General features: G+C 34.4%; 4 protein-coding genes across 4 annotated transcripts; 3 read left to right on the top strand and 1 right to left on the bottom strand.

The window, feature by feature from the left end:
• Positions 1-1,012: 1,012 nt before the first annotated feature.
• LOC130821778 (uncharacterized) lies at positions 1,013-4,165 on the top strand. The gene is made up of 2 exons (XM_057687557.1): positions 1,013-1,077; positions 3,277-4,165. The coding sequence occupies exons 1-2, from the start codon at positions 1,013-1,015 to the stop codon at positions 4,163-4,165; spliced, it is 954 nt and encodes a 317-aa protein (XP_057543540.1).
• A 3,429-nt stretch (positions 4,166-7,594) lies between these two features.
• LOC130820632 (F-box only protein 6) lies at positions 7,595-12,872 on the top strand. The gene is made up of 2 exons (XM_057686081.1): positions 7,595-8,002; positions 11,107-12,872. Exons 1-2 carry the CDS (start codon positions 7,875-7,877, stop codon positions 12,353-12,355), a joined length of 1,377 nt encoding a protein of 458 aa, XP_057542064.1. The 5' UTR covers positions 7,595-7,874; the 3' UTR covers positions 12,356-12,872.
• A 1,061-nt stretch (positions 12,873-13,933) lies between these two features.
• Positions 13,934-16,447, bottom strand: LOC130820634 (uncharacterized). The gene is made up of 3 exons (XM_057686083.1): positions 16,187-16,447; positions 14,777-14,933; positions 13,934-14,113 (listed from the first exon to the last, which is right to left on the bottom strand). The coding sequence occupies exons 1-3, from the start codon at positions 16,187-16,189 to the stop codon at positions 14,067-14,069; spliced, it is 207 nt and encodes a 68-aa protein (XP_057542066.1). The 5' UTR covers positions 16,190-16,447; the 3' UTR covers positions 13,934-14,066.
• Positions 16,448-18,079: 1,632 nt separating this feature from the next.
• LOC130820633 (nuclear transport factor 2B) lies at positions 18,080-22,739 on the top strand. The gene is made up of 2 exons (XM_057686082.1): positions 18,080-18,540; positions 22,403-22,739. Exons 1-2 carry the CDS (start codon positions 18,244-18,246, stop codon positions 22,475-22,477), a joined length of 372 nt encoding a protein of 123 aa, XP_057542065.1. The 5' UTR covers positions 18,080-18,243; the 3' UTR covers positions 22,478-22,739.
• Positions 22,740-23,122: the final 383 nt, after the last annotated feature.

Below are 23,122 nucleotides of genomic sequence, written 5' to 3'. Positions count from 1 at the left end.
TTAGTGTGACTTGAAAGAACAATCACTAACCACAATGCAAATTGTGTGGCTTGGGGGTTGGTTGTATGTGACATCATTTGGCTTTGCCTATCTTGCTCATTTAGGTATGAATTCATACATGCATTTTCTTGGTGGAAAATTTTGGTTGGAATCATCTAAATTGGCTCATTACAAATATGGAAAGAAAAGAATGAGTCTTGGTTTAAACATTTTATGAATCAATTTAAATTGGGATAATGTGTGAGACATTTTAAAGGAAATAAAAATAAATGAAGTCCCATCCTTTAAATTGTTTTTATGATGAGAATTAAATTAGGATTGGTTAACAGTTCAAAAATTTAACTGCTCAATTAAAATAGTCTTAAAACGACTAAATTACCAATTAAGTTAAGTCGGCTTAATTTTAACGTAGAATAACTTTTATATGAATAAGACCTTAAAGAATGTATTTTCGTTGTTTCGCTTCTCTACAAAAATCACAAAGGGACCTCTTTCATTGAATTACCTATTGGTAGGGATATAGTGGTTGGCATAGACCATAGTAATTTCTACAAATAATACGCCTTAATTATTAGAGTTAGTTAACCATATATAATAAGAAACTTTTAAGTATTACAATGAAAAGACTTGATAAATGACATAACTTTGAAAACTTAACCTTTGGTACGACTTGTATCGTATGACACCGTCTTGTCATGAGACGGATCTATATAATTAGTTTATTTTTATAATTGATCATTTTAAAATTGTAAGTGATCACTTGAAAACATTAAATGTATATAGATCAGTCCAATATAAATAATTTCACCATAAAATTATCTCATATTTAAGAATTTGTGATTGTAAAATTATAATGGGTTGGGATTGGACAATGCATTCGTAATGGAAACACTAAAAATTTAAAAGACTAAGGTAAAAGAAAAACAAATTCCATTCAAAGAGAACTAATTGACAAAACATCAAAAGTGTGAAGAAATTAAGTAGATACTTCCACTTATATAAGAAATTCATAATGAAAAGGCAAATGTGGTGGGGACTCAAGAACAAAATTTTGGCACAAGATTCCATCAAATTGAAGTGAGATAATATATAATTAAAAAGAAAATGATATATACAGCTTTGTATTTATTAATGTAATTTAATAAAATTTTTTTTGGGAAATATCAAAATTTAATTATATTTTATTATTTTAGTATTTATTTTTTATTGAAAAGTAAAATTAATTATATAAAATATTAATTATTTTCCAACTTCAAGATAAAATTCTCTTGAAAATTTAAAATTATTAATAACAAATAAAATTTATTAATTTTTATGTACAGCCCTAATGGCTGTAAATATCAAAACCCTAATTAAAAATGTAGAATCCCAAAATTAATTTGTCAAATGAAATTTTGTTTCTAAGAAACTCAAAGCTAGACCATTGATTTAAAGGACCTCAAATGCATAATAAAGTGAACAATTGCTCAAAATTCTTAATTTAAAAGAGTAATAATTATGTTTTATTCTGTTTTTTGAGTTTGTTTTAGAAGAAATTTACACAAATATTAAACAATGATTCATCTATTTGAAAAAATAAGAAAATAAACTTAAATTATATTGATGGACGAATCCATTGATTTACATGTATAAAGCAGGCCACAACACGATGCCAAAAATTTTAAGGGCTCAACTTTTTGAAAGAATGTGAGGGTTGATATTAATTTAAATTATATTGGAATATAAATTACAATTATAGTAAAGAGTTTCTACTTTTTTAAAAACATGTTAAAAGTAAATTTATTGAAGTTGAAACATCCAAAATATTTAACACGGTTCTATTTATAATACTACCTCCTATTCAACTCATTAGTCTTATTTAGTTTTTCACACTTGTCGACACAACATTTTAATATTTAATATCTCTAATTATTCTTAATTAAAAATTATAAAAAATTTTACTAATGATTTTTGTATTGAGACGAATTAAACAAGATCTTACATGACTATATTTTAACTTATAAACTAAGAATAAAATACAAATTAAGAGTGATAACTGAATAGTGAAAAAAATTAATGAGACTCATGGGTAGAATAGGAGGGAATATTAAATAAGAGGAGAGATATTAGAATAAGAAGTAAAGAATGCAATTGTGTCATCTCCATAAAAAATTAGTGAATTGAATAAGATAGATAAAATAAAAATCATAATAAACTTAAAGTTAAATATTCTCTTTTTTATAAATTTAATTTTTATGTTAATTTATTATAAAAGTCTATTTCAACTATAATTCATTAAAATTTTAATTAATTATTGATAGATTTTTATGAAACTCATGTAAAACTCTTACAACACAACACCTATAGTGAAATGTGAATGATGCTAACTAACGCGGTAGGAAGAATATTGGCTTAGCTAGCCAAATTCCAACCCCATCACTTTACAAGAAGGAATCCAATATGGAAAAGCCATTACCACCTTTTATTTCTCCTTTGAATCCTTTTATCTTGTTTCTCATGATTTTGAGGGAATTTTTGTTTTTGTGTTTTTAAAGTTGTGGGTCTCCGAGTCTAGTAATCACGATTTATCTCAGTTACGGATTTTATTACAATTTACTTTTTAATTTGTTATTTATATTTTATCACATTTTCTTTTTAACCCACTATTTATACTATTTTTTCTCACATTTAACTTTTTTTTATCTTATTTGTACATTCTTTTCAGTTTTTCAAAAATAATTCATTTTCTTTTATTATTTATGATTACTTTTAAATTGTACTTATAGAAAAAGTTATACAACAGAGGTAATATGTTTCTTTTTTAATTTTTCCTTGAAATATCTTGACTGATTTCCATAGATTTTTTGGTAATTTGCCAACGTTTTTCTTATTATTGCATGATTGAGATAAATGATAGCAACATTAGCAAGCACTTCTAAGTTCTAAATGTTTAGTAACCGTCTTAGAATTTATGTTTAGAAAGGCTTTTGTATGAAATATAGAAATACTCTTCACGTTTACCTAACTTCAACCATAACCTCTAACTACTACACTAAACTAATGATTCACAAATACTCACTACCTTTCAAATTTAGTACTTAAGGACAACTATTTTAAGCCTTTCTATCTTACTTTTAATTTTTTTAACTAATATGGATAGATTTTACATGTAATATCCTATTAACGACATTATTTACGAGATTATAATAATTTGTTTTAATATATATATTTTTTTTTATCTTAGCTCGTAATATCTGATTATAGAGTTATGTAGCAATTATGATCACTTGAGGTCAGGTCCAAGGAGAGGGGGTCAGGGGGACAACGTAAGCAGGATCTAGAATTAAGAGTGGGGACTTGGAACATAGGAACTCTAGAAGCCAAGTCATTGGAGTTGATCAATGAGCTCTCTAAATACAGGATTCTCGTAGCATGTGTTCAAGAGACTAGGTGGAAGGGGAAAAAAGCAAAAGGTATTAAAGGATATAAGTTGTGGTATGCAGGTATGGACGGCAGAAATAACGAGGTTGGCATTCTAGTGCCTAATGATATCCTAAAGCAATTGGTTGAAGTAAGGAGATGTAATGACAGAATCATACTAGTTAGGATAGTAGTGGGGGAAGAGATCATAGCCATTGTCAATGCGTACGGGCCCCAACTTGGCCTCGACGAGCAGGTGAAGTGCGAGTTCAGGGATAAACTAGGAGATCTCATGAGAACTATCCCGGAAAACGAGAAATTTTTCTTAGGAGGAGACTTTAACGGACATATAGGTAGAGATGCACGCAACTATAACTCGATACATAGTGGGTTTGGTTTGGGGGCAAGGAATGAGAGTGGGGAGAATTTGCTGGCTTTTGCGCTAGCAAAAGAATTGGTTATAGCAAACTCGATCTTTAGAAAGAAAGATGAGCATTTGACCACATGTAAGAGCGGGGGGCATGTAACCCAAGTTGACTATTTCCTAGTGCGCAAGGGAGATCGAACCTCATGCTTAGACTGTAAAGTAGTGTTGGGTACAGAGATGTCCACCCAACACAGGCTTTTAGTACTGTTTTTCAGGATGAGGAAGAAAATTGTAGAGAAGAAGGTCAATTTCAGGGGACAGATCATGTGGGAGAGACTCAAAGGGAATATGGCCACAACCCTGTCAAACAAGATAAATTTATCGGGCTTCTCAAGATAGTCAGAGCATGTAAATGAAATGTGGACAAACATGGCAGAAACCATTAGAAAAGTGGCAAAAGAGACCTTGGGGGTGTCGTCGGGTAAACCAAAGGTGTTCAAAGAGTCGTGGTGGTGGAATGAGGAGGTGGAAAAGAAGATAAAGGATAAAAACAAGAGATTTAAAGAACTTATGGCAGGATAGGATAGAAAAGAGAGTGAGCTATAAAAAAGCAAAGCGGGCGGCAAAGAAAGCGGTAACGGAGACAAAAAACCGTGGTTATGAAGATTTGTATCAAAAGCTTGATACTAAAGAGGGGAAAAAACAGATTTTTAAGTTGGAAAGGACTAGGTCCAAATAGCGGCAGGACTTAGAGGCAGTGAAATACATCAAGGATGAGAGAGGACGAGTCTTCTTGAGACAAGAGGACATCAAAACCAGATGGCTCCAGTATTTCTCTCAACTACTCAATGAGTCTAGGGGGTCAAGGGAGGAGGATAAGCAACTTTCAAACGTCCAAAGACCACTGGAAGATGGGTTAACGAGTGATATTACCACTGAAGAAGTAGGACAAGCTCTCAAAAAGATGGGGAGAACGAAGACAGTCTGGCAAGATAACATTCCGATTGAGGTGTGGAGGGGTTTAGGAGAAGAGGGTATTCGTTGGCTGACGAACCTCTTTAATACGATTTTGAGGACACATAGGATGCTAGAAGAATGGAGGAACAACACACTTATACCTTTGTTTAAGAACAAAGGCGTTGCGCAAGTATGTGGGAACTATAGAGGAACCTCTTTAATACGATTTTGAGGACAGATAGGATGCTAGAAGAATGGAGGAACAATACACTTATATCTTTGTTTAAGAACAAAGGCGTTGCGCAAGTATGTGGGAACTATAGAGGTATCAAACTTTTAAGCCACACAATGAAATTGCGGGAAAGAGTGATAGAGAGGAGAATTAGACAGAAAACAGTGATTAGAGAGAACCAATTTGGTTTTATGCCAGGAAGATCAACCATTGAGACAATTCATGTTGTGAGGAGACTGATGGAGAAATATAGGGAGCGAAAGAAGGATTTACATATATTGTTCATTGACTTGGAGAAAGTGTATGATAGCATACCACGACGCATCATTTGGGATAGCCTCAAGGCTAGAGGTATCTCTTCAGTGTACATTGATGCTATACGAGATATGTACGACAGAGTGTTGACTAACATTCAAATATCGGTGGGATAACAGAGCCTTTCCCGGTTAAAGTTGGGCTACATCAGGGATCGACTATAAGCCCTTTCATTTTTACTGTCACTATGGAAGAGATTTTTCAATCTATTTGGGAGACGGTACCATGGTGCATGCTTTTCGCGGACGACATAGTGCTGGTAGCAGAAACTAGAGAGGAGGTTAGTAATAAATTGGATGAGTGGAGGGAAGCTTTAGAAGGTAAAGGGCTGCGCCTTAGTCGTACGAAGACCGAGTATTTGCGCTGTGACTTTAGTGGGACAACACCGGTAGGTGAACCAGAGGTGTCCATTGGTGAAACAGTTGTTAAATGTACAACCAAGTACAAGTATTTGGGATCGATCATTCAAAGGGATGGAGGGATTGACGAAGATGTAAACTATTGCATACAAACGGGTTGGGTCAAGTGGCGTGCAACCACCGCGGTACTATGTGATAGGAAATTTCCAAGCAGGTTAAAAGGAAAATTCTACCGGACGGCAATCAGACGTGCTCTGCTATATGGGACCGAACGTTGGCCTGTTAAGAAGATTTTTAAACATAAGATGAAAGTTACAGAAATGCGTATGCTGAGGTGGATGTGTGGGCACACATTGATGGATCGAATTAGGAACCAAGAGTTTAGAGACAAAGTAGGGGTAGCCCCTATTTCTGGAAAAATGCGCGAAAATAGATTGAGATGGTTTGGACATGTCACATGTGCAGAGAAAGACCTTCGCTGCCCCTGTGAGGAGAGTAGAAAGCATTATAATGGAGGGTAAGAGGAGTCGAGGAAAACCCAGGAGAACTTGGGATGAGCAGATAAAAGTTGACTTGCGTGAGTTAATCCTCTCCGAGGGCCTAACTAGGGATAGGAGTAGTTGGAGGCGTCATATCCGTGTTTTAGACTACCAATGTCCTCGTAGTTTACCTCTTTGTGTTCTTGTCAACTTGCTCCTCTCGTTTCTTTATTAGTTTTTTGTCCCCTTTTTTTGTAGGTGGGTCTACTTATTTTTATTTATAGGCCTTTATTTTATCTTTCCCGTGTAGCTACGTCTTCGTTTCTTTCCGTTTCTTTGTTTCCGGTCCCGTTTTCGTTTCTTTCTCGAGCCGGGGGACTCCTTTGACCGCGCTCTCCTCTATAGGTATGAGTTACCGCCGTCCGTCCCTTCCCAGACCCTGTCCATAGTTTTTTTCTATGAGCGGAATATACTGGGTAGGATGATGATGATATTTATCTTTTTCTACATAATTTGAAAACATATTCTTCCTACTTTCTTTTTTACTAGTTACATTTTTCATTTGTTAGTTTTCTATTACTCATTTTTCCTTTTTAGTAAAAATATTACTTTATTACATCTCTTATTTTATAATTTAGCTCTTTAATAAGGGTAATATTAAAATTTTATCCACTAACAAATAAAATTATTAATATTTTACAATTATAAACTTTAAATTATCTAATTCAAAATAAAAAACTTTAAATCATCTCTTTTTCTTCTGTTTACTTTAATGTCATTATAAATAAGGACAACATTGAAAATTTTCATTAACTTCTCTATTTATTTTAAGTGTAATTATATACTTAAATGTAAGTAAAAAAATAAAGGGAAATGATATATACAACCCTAGAGTAATAGGGTTGTATATAAGAAAAACTAATGATATTTTATTGTAATTTAATGATGTTTTTGCTTTGGTAATATAAAATTCATTATTAAATTTTATTATTTTACTTTTTTTTATCCCTTCTTGAGAAGTTAAAATAATTACATAGAATATTAACTATTTTTAGATTTTATGTTAAATTCTCTTGAAAATTTAAAATACTCCATCCGTTTCTTTTTGTTCTTCTTATTTACATTTTACACAATTTTTAATGTAAATTTTAAACCTCAATATCTCTAAATACATATGATAAAAAATTATAAAAAATACATAATAAAAAAATATACATTAAAACGAATCTAACAAGATCTCACTCCTTAATTAAATTTCTCATTCCTTAAAGTGGAATATTCTAAATGAAAATAACATTACAGAACGGAGGAAGTGATTAATAGTAAAAAAAATTTGTTAATTTTTATATAGAACGGGCTGTCAATTTCATTACAAAAAATGAATTGAAAATGTATGAATAATAATTTAATTATTTGAACACCAATGACCTAAAAGTAAAAAAAAAATAAAAATAAAAATGATTTGCTAAACAAGGCTAAAAGCCTAAAGTTTTAAGAACCCTGGGAGTTGCGTACGGGTGAATACAAAGCAAATGATGGTGCGAATCCGACGGTTGATAGATTGACGTCGTAAATATATGTACGACTTAAGTTGACGCCTGACGGACATAAGTGTCACAAATTAGAGAGAACAACAAATGGGAAGGAAGGAGAAACAACCTCCCCTTCAAGGAATTTTGGGTTCTTCTTCTCCGGAATCTTCCTCCTTCTTGTTTGAATAGAAGGAAACAATTCAGAAAAATTAAGGGTTAATCAGTTTTCATTATATGGAACAAGAATTTGCCATGCTCAGACAGCTTCTTTCTCAGTTTCATCAACTTTCTCAACTTTACGGCTTTCATACGACACCGTTTCATACTCTTCCCCACCCTCTTCTCTCTGAATCTACGCCCAGGTTTTTTTATTTACTGATTTTTTTTATTAATTTTGTCATCTGATCCAATTTTATGGCATGTTTTGATGTTTGCGTTTCTGTTTTGGTTTTGTTTTTGATTTTTTTAGTGTTGTATTGCCTTTTCTGGGTGCATTTTTGTTCAACTGATTGTGGGTAAATTTTGCTTTTGATGATAAATTATGTTGATTTTTAGGTTAAAATTTTGTAGTATCTTCATCCTGCTAATATGTTGAATTTAGCAATTTAATCATACCTTTTAATTTATTTTCTTTGAACAGACTGTGGAGGAAGGAGCAAAGCTAAATTGATTAAGCTTTGCCTGCCGTGAGAAAAATAGGAAATTGATTTTGGGGATTAGTAGTTTTGATTGTAATTGCTTGAAATTAGTCCATGATTTTTCTGGGTTGGTTTTGTTTTTGATTTTTTAGTGCTAAATTACCTTGGTGCATTTTGGTTGACTTATTGTGGATACATTTTGCTTTTTAGGATGAATTATGTTGATTTTTGTATTATTCCTTCTGCAATTTATGGTGAATTTAGCAATTTAATCATACCCTTTACTTTTTTTAATGAAAAGTTGTTCATGATGTTTTGTTGCCAAAGGTCAATCGGAAACCGCCTTTTTGTTATCACAGGTTAAAAGGGTGAGTGTTATAGGTGAATCTATGTTTTTATTCGTTAAGGGATGCGATTTGGATTCAAGTCCTTCATCAGGATAGGTTGTTTTCATTTAAGGTTACAAAGATGAAAATCATGGTGTGAATATCAGAAATGGGGACAGGAATAGGATTGCAACCATGGTGTTGGTGACTCAGTAAGGTTGGGACTTGCTCAAAAGTTTTAGTGCCCTGTTGGGTGTAGTGAACTATTTTCCGCAAGGAAGAACTAGTTACAATTTCCAAACAAGACTCGTATCAGGATGAAAAAAATTGTTTTTCAGGGAAAGATGTTTCTCCTAAAGGTTGGGAACACCTTAAGTATTTTGTTTGTTTTTAGCTCTTTTATTTGTTTTCTAGGCACTATTTTGATTATGGATCACATTGTTTGTAATATAATTGATCACTTTTAAATGTGAATGGGAGTTTTGTCTCGATGACCACTTAGGGCCTTAAAGTGATTTAATTTTAAGGTTTGATCCAGTCTCATAAGCTTTGGTCTCAAAAGGACTAGTGAAATTTGTTGTATAATGTTTGTAATAAAACAAGGAAACTGTGATGAACTAAGATAAAATTAATGTAAAACTTCCCCGCTCTACCATTTAGTTTGTATGTTGCAGAAGAAAGAGCTAAGCCGGGTTAGCTAACAGAGACAAGGTCTTGATTTTTATTGCTAATGTGCTTTATATAAAGTGTTATGCGTATTATTATGGAAAATGTGTTTTTGATCACATTTTGATTTTACCACTGTTGTTGATTAGCTTAAGGTTTTCTTGTTGGAATGGTTGATTTTGCTCGAGGGTTGAGACTAGTCAAATTCTCAACATGCTTCTTTTGAGATGTATCTAGAACTAGTATTTACCTACATGTTTTCCTTCATTTGATTATACCTTTTGTATATTGTTGCACACTGAGGCTTACTTTCACTTTTGGAATTATTGTGTTGATGTTGCTTGAGTTGAAAATAGAAATGGCGTTGACATTTTAGGAATTACCAAATTATAAATGTACGGAAGATGTTGGGTCTTTGCAAACAATGTCTTATGGTAGACTTGATTGCTTCATTGAATTAACAGGGTTATAAAAATATACATTTTGTAAAACAGAAGCTCTCGAGAACCAATGAAGAGGACATGCTGAATTGCCTAATGGTCGATGTTGCTACTTGGATATTATAGAGGAAGGGAGGGGAAGAAAATGGAGGGAAGAGCGATTTCACGTGTTAAACAAAACAATTCCTTCACGTTGGAAAGATTTTGAAGGAAAACTATCAATCTCCCCTCCCTTCTCCTTGCTTCCCCTTCATTTCCTTTTGAAAATGTTATCCAAACATAGTGTAAAGGACTGATGTACCATATAGGCTAAACAAAAGGATCTAGATAGATTAGTTATGGGAGAGGAAAAGCCGGAGAAGTGGCTTTTGATGAGCATAACCTGGAAAATCTTGGTTTAGTTTTCTTTTTGAAGTCCTTTTCAGAGTAAGGATGTGTTTTGTTTGACGGAGAATATAAAAAAATGGATTTTATTTTCAGGGCATAATTCAGTGGAACTTTCTTTTCACTCCCTATATTCTAGTGTTTGGTTCCTTATAACTTATAAGAATAATTAGAGAGGGATGGAAAAGGCAAGATGGAGAGGATGTGATGACAAAACAGGATATTGAGGCATGTAAAGAAATGATATTGATCCCTTATGTAAGGAAGATATTTTCCACATGTACAAAACGTTTTTCTAACTGAAGAAAGTTATTTTTGTATCAACAGAAAATTGGAGAGCTCTTATTTTCTAAAAAGGATGTACCTTCCAACTAATGCAATCTTAGGGCCCTGTTGTTTCTTCACTTGAATTTTACTGAACCGAAATTGTATGTAGTAGTTGAAATTGATGTCAACTAAGTAAAATTGACTTGTTATTGACCAAAGTTGAATTTTATTAGTTGAAATTGCGTTTTATTGATCAAAATTGTATGTACGGAATTTTTTAGCTCAAATTCTCAAGCCACTACTTGCTTAGCTTACAAACTCGGTTGTTTGAACGGGTTTTGGTTACAACTGTTCAGGTAGGGTCAATTTAGGGTCTTTTGTGTTCATTAAATATCTTGCCTCTGATTTGTAATAGTTCTTTTTGAGTCAAATCGAATCATACTTGGTTTCCGTTGATAGGGTCAAATTTGGAATCCCTAATTATATGTTCACAATCCTTGATATATAAAACAACAATGTCAAAGCCTTAATTCCAAAGATTTGGGTCCTTGTTGATATATACATTCCTAATATTAGCTTTTGCACTCCTGCTCTTATTCTCATTATGATATAGAAGACGGATTGTAATCAGATAAAGGCTTTGTTTAAATTATCTTATCATGATGACCCTCGTGATTATTTCTTTCTTTTGTTGACTTCAAAATTTGGTCTATTTACCAACTTATTTTTACTGTGAAATTTATAGATGCTGTTTCCTTAATCTGGATGACAATCTTGTGGATGAAAACTGCAGTAGTGTTATTATGGCTGCTGATAAACCCGAGCTTTTAAAAATGGTCGATCCTTATAAGCCACCGCCAACTAAGAAATCTCGAAAAGAACGAAATCTTGGAAAACGTGCTAAATCCTCAAAGCCTTCTGAATACATGAATCAGGAACTCTGGAAGGAATTACCTGAAGATCTGTTGGAGGCAGTTGTTGCTAGACTTCCGATCGCTACGTTCTTCCGTTTCCGATCGGTGTGTCAGAAATGGAATTCCTTGCTTACTTCACGTAGCTTCTCGGAACACTGTGCCCAAGTGTTTCAAGCCCAACCTTGGTTTTACACCATCACTCATGAAAATGTGAACACGGGGGCCATTTATGATCCTTCCGGTAAGAAATGGCGTCATCCGACTGTCCCGTCACTACCTCCAAAGGTTATCCTTCTGCCAGTTGCTTCTGCTGGGGGTCTTGTTTGTTTTCTCGATATAGGTCATCGGTACTTCTACATATGTAACCCACTAACCCAGTCTTGGAAGGAGCTCCCTCCAAGATCCGTCAAGGTCTGGTCCCGAGTTGCTGTTGGTATGATCCAATACGGAAATTTATCTAACAGGGGTTATAAGATACTATGGTTTGGCCGTGATGGTGAATATGAAATTTATGATTCTCTGAAGAATTCGTGGGAACGCTCAGGGAAATTTCCCTCGGGAATCAAGCTTCCACTTGCGCTGAATTTCAGATCACACACAGTGTCAATCGATACCACAATTCACTTTATGTGTTCTGAACCGGAAGGGATTGTGTCCTACGATATGGTGAGCGGGACTTGGAAGCAGTTCGTCATCCCAAACCCGCCAAACTCGACTGACCACAACCTTGCAGAGTGTGGAGGCCGAATCTTTCTGGTGGGGTTGCTGACAAAGAATGCCGCCACTTGTGTGTGCATATGGGAGCTTCAGAAGATGACGCTCTTGTGGAAGGAGGTTGACAGAATGCCAAATGTCTGGTGCTTGGAATTTTACGGAAAGCACGTGCGGATGACTTGTTTGGGCAACAAGAGTTTGCTCATGCTGTCGCTGCGATCTCGACAAATGAACCGAATTGTCACCTATGATGTGGCAAAACGGGAGTGGCTGAAGCTACCTAATTGTGTTCTTTCGCGTGGGCGGAAACGACAATGGATTGCTTGTGGAACTGCTTTTTACCCTTGCCTTACGACAGTTCCTTGATTGTGCATGTATCGGTTTACTTACACGTAACTCCCCACGATGTAGATTATGTAAACACCGGAGGTTCTGGTTCCCGCTCACTATGGTAAGCTACTAACTACTTATCTAGTTCGGTTTCCCTTTTAAATGGAACTTCTTTATTCAACCAAACAAATTTTGGCGCATCCTGTGAAGCGAAACAACCCACAAATTCTTTTCTTCCTTGCCTAGTATCTTCCACGTTTTCAGGTGTTGAAGCTCCGATATCCTGCAGATTTTCGGCTGCGACTTATGAAGATCTAGTCTCATTGCTGCAATTTGCAATTGCACCATCCTTGTCCAAATTTATGAATATGTGAAGGATTGTTGTTTTTACTTTCATTGCGACAAAATCAGACGATGTCTTGTAAAATGCTAGCAATTATTCGTTTTGGCACTCTGATTGTTTGCTTGTGTAGTGATTTTAAAGTTGCGACTGTGAAACTAGTTCTTATCTTATCGTTTGAGGCAAGGCTCGTTAAATATTATTGTGTTTCTAGATTCGGATCTCTATAGGCTATGGCTCAGGTTAGTTTTTTAAAACCTTACTTATTCTTGAATTGTATGTTATAGTGCAAAAAATAATAGTTGACTTAATTCAGCATACATACAAAGACAAGTGTTTGACTCTATCTTGTATTCGTCGTTGGGCATAGTCTCTCATAGATTATGTACATATTCGCTATGGGAGATGAATAAATGACAAAGAGTATTATGAAAATTTTAGGTGTGTATGAATATGATCGTACGGTGAAAGAGGGTGTAAAACTCGTCAATCGTCACTCCATTTTGCCATCTTAACAATCGTCACTCCATTTTGCCATCTTTACTTTGCCATCTTAACGCTTGTACTCCACTTTTATTTATTTATTTTGAATAAAACTTAATTCGTTGATAAAAAAATCATACAACCGTACAACATCAGAGACAACAAGTAGAAAGTACATATCAACTTTAACCAAACATAATTTAAAATTAACAAAACTACGAAGATTGTGTATGATATTTATTGTACTCCACTTTTATTATCAAATGTTTTGGACATTAAAATCATGTTGCGAGGAAAATGAAATAGTTTTCCATCATAATCTATTTTAATACTCCCTCCTATTCAGCTTATGTGTCCCATTTTCTTTTATGATCAAGTCATCTTAATTGTCTCATTTCTATTTTTTATATTGATTTTTGATTTTTATGCCCTTAGTTAACTTTATCCTATTTTCAATTATACCCTTTATTACCCATACTAATTTTCCTCTTACATTAAAAAAACCCATAATACCACTCTCTTTCTTACCCTTAAGGTCCCACTTTTGACTCTCCTTAAAATCCGTAAAAAGTCAAATGAAACTCCAAAGATGAATAGGAGGGAGTATCATTTTTAAGTCTTCTATCTCACTATCATTCCATTATACTCTCGTTACTGTATCACCGTTCTGTTTTGGCTACCAAAACCACATTTTTTTCCTTATGATACCCAGATTGCAACTATTGTTATTGATAATAATCAATGCAGCAGCAATAAAGTAAAGTGGTCTTTAAGCAAACACAAACAAGTAATTAAGAGAATGTGCACGCAGGAGTGCATCTTTATTCATAATCTGGGTTAGAACAACACACTAGGTACAAACATCTCCATTTCTATTGTGTGGACTAAGCACAAGATTTAACAACTTCACATCACATTCCATATTTAAGCCATTCCTCCACTTGTGGCAGTCCTGATAATCTGGAACAGAGCTGAAAATTAATCAAAACAAGATCAATCAGTTCCAGTAGCTGGGTCGAGATTTAACTGAATCCAAATACACACTTCAAATAGTGGGATTCTCAAAGGAACAAACCACTAATCTATCAGCAAATAGATGATTAAATAGTCTATCCAATCAAAATATACTAGCATAACTAGGATACTCAAACCAAAGTCTTCTCGGAGATCCGATAGTTCTAATGGTTAGCATGTGCAAATCTTCCAGTACAAGCCATGTAGACGGGTTTTCATTTATATCGCAGGACAATTAATATCCAACTATTCGCCAAATACACTTGTACTTCCTCCCCATCTAATCCTATAATCCACGAGAATCAAATTTGTATTGTTTCTTTAATTTTGCTACATTTCTATGTTAGTTGTGATCGTACAAAATCATTTTCTATTCTCATTTCTTCCATATATTCTTCCCTGTTCCACCGTCTTGTTTTCTCGTTTTATTATTCTTTTGCTAAAATCAACAGACCAAATATTCGTTAGGAAGTTCTAGCTACTAGACTGATGGACTTGTGTCAGATTAGAGCACCACCTAGCCAACGTGTGTTAGTTCAGCCAGTCAATAATGCTAACAATAGGAGTATGCACAACCAACTAAGAAATAAAAAGAAGAAAAGAGCAAGGCAAAAGCTTACAGGAGCCAATGACAACAAATACGAAGAACCCCAAAAGAACGGGACCAACTGGGTAGTCGTTACCCTTCTTGACAGTTGTCTCGGGAACAGCGCCCCTCCTTGTGACGTTCTTCTGGAACTTTTGGTTCTTCCTATCAGCAAGGCGTCTTGAGGTAGTCTGCAAAAAATACACATGAATCATCACGCAATGAGTCGACACAATCTTATATTGCCAAAAACACAAGTCATTCAAGTAACACATCAGGAGACGGCATTCTATATAAATATACAACCAGTGATTTAACTGCCAATTTAACTTTCAAATTTCAAGATGTTTAGTCTACAATTTGACAAACAAGCAATTTATGAATCTTTCCATCCTAAATTCATATGGATTGTTAAGATAGCATGTAGAAACATCAATTTTCCTGCCTAGTTGAGCTCAACAAAGGGAACGAGTTGATAACAATCATCTTGGCAAGTCAATAGCATAAATTTGCTAGTAAATTCGCTATTTAAATTCGCAATTCGCTCAAAATGAGCCAAAAAAGCCCAACACCAACTGTAATTCGCTTTTGCTATTTGCGATTCATGAGAAGAAGATTAGTGAATCATGTGACAATTAGGCTCCGGCATTGTTGTTGTAAAAAAGATCAAAAAAACCTCAACCCAATCTGCCAATTATATTAAAATGACTTTAATTTTGTAGACTTATTTACGTGAAGTTGCAAGACGATGGTGCTACAACCTCTTTGTTGTCGGGGTAAGGTTGGGTACATCCTACCCAAAACTTAGATTGGAGGCACTTAATGGCATGGCATTGAGATAGATAGAGTAAAAGAATGTATTTTTATATAGTTTTGCAATTTGATATATATACTCAAATAAGTATCATCACTATCAACATTTACCCTTAATTAATTAGTTACCTAACTGGTAGACAATCAATCAGACTCATAAAATAGAACATTACAGAGTATATCAAGTAAAGTCTTCACATTTTTGCATGCCTTTTGTGATAAATCATCAATGAATATCAAGATTTAGCAATCAAGTTCGCAAAAGATTGATAATCATGGCGCATCATAGAACAATTATCTATGCTACACTAATTATTTAATGGTGTTTGGTCCATTTCAGAAATTGCTATTTGTATGCATAAATAGACGAATCTTTGAAAAAATAAGGATTATTAACAAAACATGATTAACCGTAATTTGAACAGATAATTGCAAGCTAAATTAGTTAAAATCCAATCATCCAGAAAAATAAATCTACAAAATACCCTAATTTAATGGATCTGATACACATACAAACCAAATAAAATAAAAAACACAAATAAGATCACAACTTTAACTATTAAACCCTACATTGCAGATCAAATTGAATGGATAAGTAATAAGTGGAAAAAAGGGGGAATAAAAAAAATACCATTTTTTCTGGGTCTTGGAATCGATGATGGAAAAACAGAATAAGAGAAATTCCTAGGGTTTGTCCGAAGAGAATTAGATTTTCTTTTTACTTTATTTTCTCTCTCCGGGCAAATTAAGCTTTTTTTCCTCTCTCTATTTGTAAGAAGCTATTAGCTATTTTGTCGGTCCGGAAGGACGCCATGGGAGGTAAAGCTTATTTATTTAGGAGTATCTGATGTTGAGATAATTGAAACGTCAACGGTTTGACGTGGCATGTGATAATTGGTGATTGTTAGTCTACGTGGATGACACGGTTTCATGTATTTCACCAACGTGAATACGTGATAGACGCTATTCCTTTTCGTATTGTCCTTTTTAGTTTGCCCTTCAATGAGATGATATAAAAATTGAAAAATTAATAAAAAGACATAAAAATATAATATAGGTAATATAATTAGTAAGATAAGGTAAGATAAGATAATTATAAATAAAAATTAAAATATAACTATATAATAATTGTAAAGGCACAAATAATAATCGTAGCAAAACTAATTATTGATGACACGAATTCAAAGTCTCTATCTAGTTTTATCCATGGTCAAGTTCTCGGAGGAATGCAACTCACTCATTACATTTCGAATTTGCTCCTCCAACGTTTTCTTAGATTTATAAAACTTCTCTTTACATCTACCATGATGTATTCTATACTTTTCACGCCTGTGTTGTTGGTCTTCTTTTGCACATCAGCACATGTTTCAACCATGTTAATCCACTTTCATACATTTTTGTAAAATGGATCCTATCTGGTGTTTTACTCAAATGTTATATTGCATAGTTGGTACTTTCATCTTATGCTTGTATGTCTTCTAATTTGACCGACACTATGTCCCATATAGTAAGGCATGTCAGACTACGATTTGATATAATTCACCTTATATTATAGTCAATAATCTCCTATCACACAACATCTACATTCCACACGATTGATCTTCATTAAAGCCATTTAACTTGACTTTCCTTACTAAATGTATCATTGACTTGTTTGCAACCTTCTTTCTTTCACGGTTACCCTTTAATCCTCAACTCTCGCATTAGCTCCTCCGTTAATTTTCAATACGAGCACAAAATTGTCATCAAACAGCGTACACTAAAAAATACTTTCATGAATAATTTGAACAACTCATCAGTTGTTATAGCAAACTACCTTCTATTGAAGAATGTCTAGGTTTTCCCACAAGTTACTAAATGTAAGTTGTGACTCAATTTATACATAGTTTCTTCAACGATGTCTTTTTAACCTTGAGGACTAAGATTATTCCATATAATGGCGCCTCCAGCTTGTGAGTAGTGTCCAAAAAAATTACACGGGTTAGATTTTTTTCTAATGTCTCGAAAGCCTAAACTCACCTTACTTCTACCTATTTTTGACCCAAATTTGTGCCAAATGTAATTTATATTAGTTCCAAACCATACCTATGGTTAAATTTAGATACAGATGACATGTGAGTAAAATATTACGATTCTTGCACTAAATTTGTTTCAATTGAAACTGTTATAAATATAATTTGATGAGTAGGAGTATACAAAGTGATACATGCTATAGATACGATGGATGATTTCAAGTCTGTATAACATTTTACTCCATGACTACTTGCCTCGCCTCACTATCATATATTTATTGGCCTGCTATCCTATAAAAATAAAGGAGAGAACTCTAGGTAAGAACTCTACTATATACATCTTTTATCTTATGAAGTTGACACCCTTTTTCTTTTTAATTTTTTATAAATTTCCTTTATTTTTTATTATCATATTCACAAATTACCCTGATCCCTATGTTTAATTCTCATTTACCAATTTAACTTTTTTTTTTATCTCATTATCATATTTTGAGAGGGCAACAAATTCAAAGGTTTGTCCGCTTCGCTTGGCTTCATTTCCGACATGTGAGGAGCGTAAATGTGAGGCTACATTATTGTACGGGCATTACATAATACATTCCCTCTCTGATCTTCGCTAATTCTCCCTCAAAAAGAGAGAGAAAAACCCTATTTTCACAAATTAGGGCACCAAATCATGGATCCAGATGCAGTTGCAAAGGCATTCGTCGAACACTACTACTCAACTTTCGATGCAAATCGTCAAGGATTAGCAAATTTGTATCAAGATTCATCCATGTTGACCTTCGAAGGGCAGAAGATTCAAGGTACTCAGAACATTACCGCCAAACTCACTAGTCTTCCATTTCAGCAATGTAAACACATCATTTCTACCGTCGATTGCCAGCCTTCTGGTGGTACTGGTGGTATGCTTGTTTTCGTTTCTGGTAATCTTCAACTTGCTGGCGAACAACATGCTCTTAAGTTCAGTCAGGTATGCATCATTTGTTCACTTTTTTAAAATCATAATTTGTTTATTAATCGTTGATTTTTACGATTAAGGCTAAGCGATGGATTGCGGCTTTGTTTGTGCTATTTGTTGATGATTTTATATAATTTGGTGATGTTGTGCTAGTTGATTGGTGATTAACAATGAGCTCGCAAACTTTAATTTTTGAAGGGTTTTTAGATGATTATTTGACAGTTGTAAGTTTTTAGATCAATTTTGGCTTTTTGATTCCATTGGCTACGATGGGTTCGCAGGTTAGGGTTTTTGGAAGGTTTTAGATGTTCATTTTGCAAGTACGAGTTTTTGTACCATTTATATGTTTCTTCGATCATATTTTGGCTGATCTGGAATCTGGATCTTTGCTATATGTTAATTATTAGGAAAATATTGTGTGAATGTTTTAATATTTAGTATTAGTAAATATAATGCTTTCATAACTAATATCAGGTCTTGTGTACTCTACCTTCTCTTCCATTGCTGTTTTCGTTCTTTCTTCATCCTGACCTACGACATTGCTCCTCCTCCCATGACTGCTTATTCCTCTTCTACTCTTATTCATCCAGCTTTAAACGTTACTAATGTTAGTATGTTACTGATCTTGTTCCTTTAACCCTTGAAGTGGGTAAAGTAGAGTACTATCCTTGGCCAACTCTCTTCCGCAATAACGCCAAGGTCTATTGAGTTTTGGATCATATTGATCCTAACCTGATATTCCTGCTGATCTATGGGAACAATTAGATGCCATTATGGTTCAATGGATTTACAATACTGTATCCCGATCTCTTCTGCAATAAAGTACTGCTGATCCTGTGGTGGCGATCATGGTAAAGGGAAACAATACAATAATAATCGTGGTCCTCCTACTTGGTTTTTAGAGTTTATGAATTCTTGTGCTCCCTCTAATGGTTCTAATTGGTCTCCACATAATTATGCCCCCTTGCCCTTATCCGTCTCAACCCAGTCCCCAATAGGCTCATTTGACTTCTTATCCACTACAAGGGATATTATGACCTTGGCCAATGCTCTAGCTTAGTCGGTCAATTCTAATTATCAACCCACTGATCTTTCTAATTTGTTTAATACTATTTGAATTAGGACCAAAACCAGTACTTAGATACTGGTGCTACTTCCCATGTTATGAATAATTTTGGTATATCATTCTCTACATTTAATTGGCAATCATTAAATTCACATATTACCATTGGCAATGAGAAACAAATACCAGAAAAAGGATTGGGCCACACTTATCTCTCTAAGACTCGTCCTCCTCTTCTTCTCAAAAATATCTTGTATGCTCATTCTATCATTAAAATTTAATTTTTGTTAGACAATTTACTCTTGATAACTTTGGAGTTTGATCCTTTTGATTTATCTATGTAGTACCTTCAGACGAGGACTATTTTGATGAGGTGGCGATGGCCCACTTTACTCTTTATCCGTCGCATCTTCTACCAATCCTCCATCTACTTTTGTTGTTCTTTCTCTCGAAGTTTGGCATAATCGTCAATGATGCGGTTATTAGCCATCTTAGGAATCTCAAGTTTATCTATGTAATAAAGGGTCAATACCCAATGTTTGTCATGATTGTCAATTAGGCTAACACACTTCCTTTTGTTTTGTCTACTACTAAAACTTGTGCTCCTTTTGATATCATTCATACAGATTTGTTTACTTTACATGTTCACGATCATACTAGTTTTAGGTATTACTCCCTCCTATTCACCCAATGTGTCCCATTTGACTTTTCACCATTTTTAGGTGGTCTAATGGGACCACATGTGAAAGAAAAAAGTATAGTGTTTTTAAATTTTTATAGGGTAAAGTGGGGTTAGTATGTATAAAGATGTGAAAAAGCTAAGTTTAGTAGGGGTAAATTAGTAAAGGTAACATACCCAAAATATAAATGAGGCATTTAGGGTGATTTGACCAAATAAGAAAATGAGACACTTAGGATGAATAGGAAGGAGTATTTATTAATTTTGGATGATTATTCTCATTGGTGTTCCTCTTAAGTCCAAATTTGATGTGCTCTCTACTTTTGTTCAACTTTATTCTTATGCTAAAACTCAATTTGGGAAACTTATTAAAGCTTTGCAATGTAAAGCTCAAATTCACAAACTCATTGTAATTTGTATGATTTGGAGATATTCATGTCCAATACTTCGTCCCAAAATGGTAAAGTTGAACGCATCATTAGAACAATTAATAATGTTTGTCGTTCTCTTCTCTTCCATGCATCTCTTCCTGAAAATTTTGGGTCAAAGCTCTTAATATGGCTGCATATTTATTAAACATTCGCTCCTCCCGTATTCTTGATTTTCTCACTCTTACGCATCTACTCTATCGTTGAAGTCTATCTTATTCTCATCTTTGAGTCTTTGGTTGTTTGTTTTATCCAAACTTGTTAGCTACTGTTCTTAATAAATTAAGCCCCCGTTCGGTTTGTGTTTTTTTCTAGGCTATCTGACTTTTACTTAGGGGATACTGATGTTTTGATCTTAAGAGTAATAAGGTTATTGTTTCCTAACATGTGATCTTTGATGAATAGGTTTTTCCTTATGCATCCTTATATACACCAAAGTGGAAGGATTATAATTTTCATCTTCTAAAGTTGAACCCATACCATTACCAATCCCAAATCCCACACCAATAATTCAACCCAGTTAAGTGTCCAAGGAATCACCTTTCGTATTTGTTCCTAACCCACTTTCAACTTCTTTTTCTACTTCACAAATGGGTAGTAACTCATCCACCCAACCTACTCCCTCTTCAGCCCATCAATCTTTGTCTGTTGCAGCCTAGTTTGCCAACTCTAGGTGACCATATTGCAACCCTCTCTCCACATTTAGCTACCAATCAAATATTCCAACAACTTACGACTTGCACACTCGTTCTCAGAGTGGGATAATTAAACCCAACCAAAAATATGGGACTCTTTCTCTTCTTTCTTCTTCCCCAGCCATTTCTCCTATTCCAAAATCTCTCTCTGCCCTTCAAGATCCTAATTGGTATAAGGCGATATGTGACGAATGATGCTTTGATTGTCACTAATACATGGGATATATTTCCTCGTCCTCCTAATGCCAATGTGATTCGAAATATGTGGGTATTTTGTTATAAGGAGAAGTCAAATGGACAATTTTACTGGTATAAGGCTGGACTTGTGGCAAATGGCAAAGGCTAAGAAATTGGTGTTGATTGTGGCAAGACATTTAGTCCGGTTGTAAAGCCCACTACAATTCGTTATGTTTTTAAGTCTTGCAGTTTCTGCAAAATGGGCTATTCACCAACTTGATGTCAAGAGAGTAAAGAATAAAGATACGTTAAAGTAATGGGGTCATATCCCCAAATAGAAATAGGGCAAAGTGGGTGGTCACACTTAAATCGGAAATAGGGTAAATTGGAAGGGACAAAGGGAGTAGTAAGTATGTATGGTTGATCACATTCCGTTCAACTTCAATGTGGTAGCTGGTATGTGCATATTACCCAAATATTTTCATTGAGTGCATCTTTTCGAGACGGGTTCATACAGCCATTTCTGCAAAAGTATAACCAGACTTCAAAATTTTTTTGATACCTTGGATTTTGTTTTATTCTTGCTTGAGCAATTTTTCTTCTCAGTATGTGAAATTTATTTTGCCTCTAGCTTCATTTGACTTGCACCAAATTTCTCAATGCTGCAAGAACATGTAGCTACTTCACGGTTTTAGTTGATGATACCTGTTTGTTGATATTGAATTTTCATTTACTTTTACTTATACTTCACCAAAATGCACGAATTATTTAATCCTCATGTTCTGTTAATCTGTTTCCTTGTTTTGTCTTTTTCATGGAAATGTTGGTGCAGATGTTTCATTTGATGCCAACACCGCAGGGAAGCTTTTATGTGCACAATGACATTTTCCGGCTGAATTATGCTTGAATACAGTGACGAGTATCCAGTTTGAAGAAAAGTTCTCTGAGCGTCTAGAATTATTCAACTCTTTGGTGGGAACTGGACATATTTGGCTGGTGTTTTTTTATTTGTTTGAATTTTGCATTTACATCTGTCCTTAAGATGTAGATCTGGTAATTGTATGGAGCGTTGTCTTGGATGTTACCTTGAACAGACGCCTTCAGTTTTCTAAAATTACATACTATCATAACAGACTGATTCTGGATTCTTGTCCAATGTTTTGCTTCTATTTTCGTCTCTTCCTCTCCCGCTCACATTTATGTGCTTTGCAGATTAACTTGTTAGTATCTAGTATTAAATTAATGTATCATGTTAATTGAGATGCTGTAGTATCACAAGCACTAATACACAATGCTTCCTCAGTGATTCCAATGATAACGATATAGTCCGTCTTTTAGAGAGAAGGGTCTCCCTTGTTTCTAGAAAACCTTAGCCCCAAACCATGAATTACAGTTCCGTTGTTAAAGGAGAATCCAGATCCGGACCATGTTCAAGTGCACTTGGACCAGATCTGTTTTAAAAGGAGAATCCATATACTGATCTGTGGGTCTAAATTTTCAGGACCAAGATTCAGATCTATGGATTTCACAGATCCAGTTTGGGATTAGGGTC

This window comes from Amaranthus tricolor, chromosome 8 (assembly GCF_026212465.1).
Source record: "Amaranthus tricolor cultivar Red isolate AtriRed21 chromosome 8, ASM2621246v1, whole genome shotgun sequence".
In the NCBI taxonomy this organism is placed as follows: domain Eukaryota; kingdom Viridiplantae; phylum Streptophyta; class Magnoliopsida; order Caryophyllales; family Amaranthaceae; genus Amaranthus; species Amaranthus tricolor.
The sequence above is the reverse complement of the archived record's forward strand: the minus strand, read 5'-3'. Positions and strand labels throughout refer to the sequence as shown.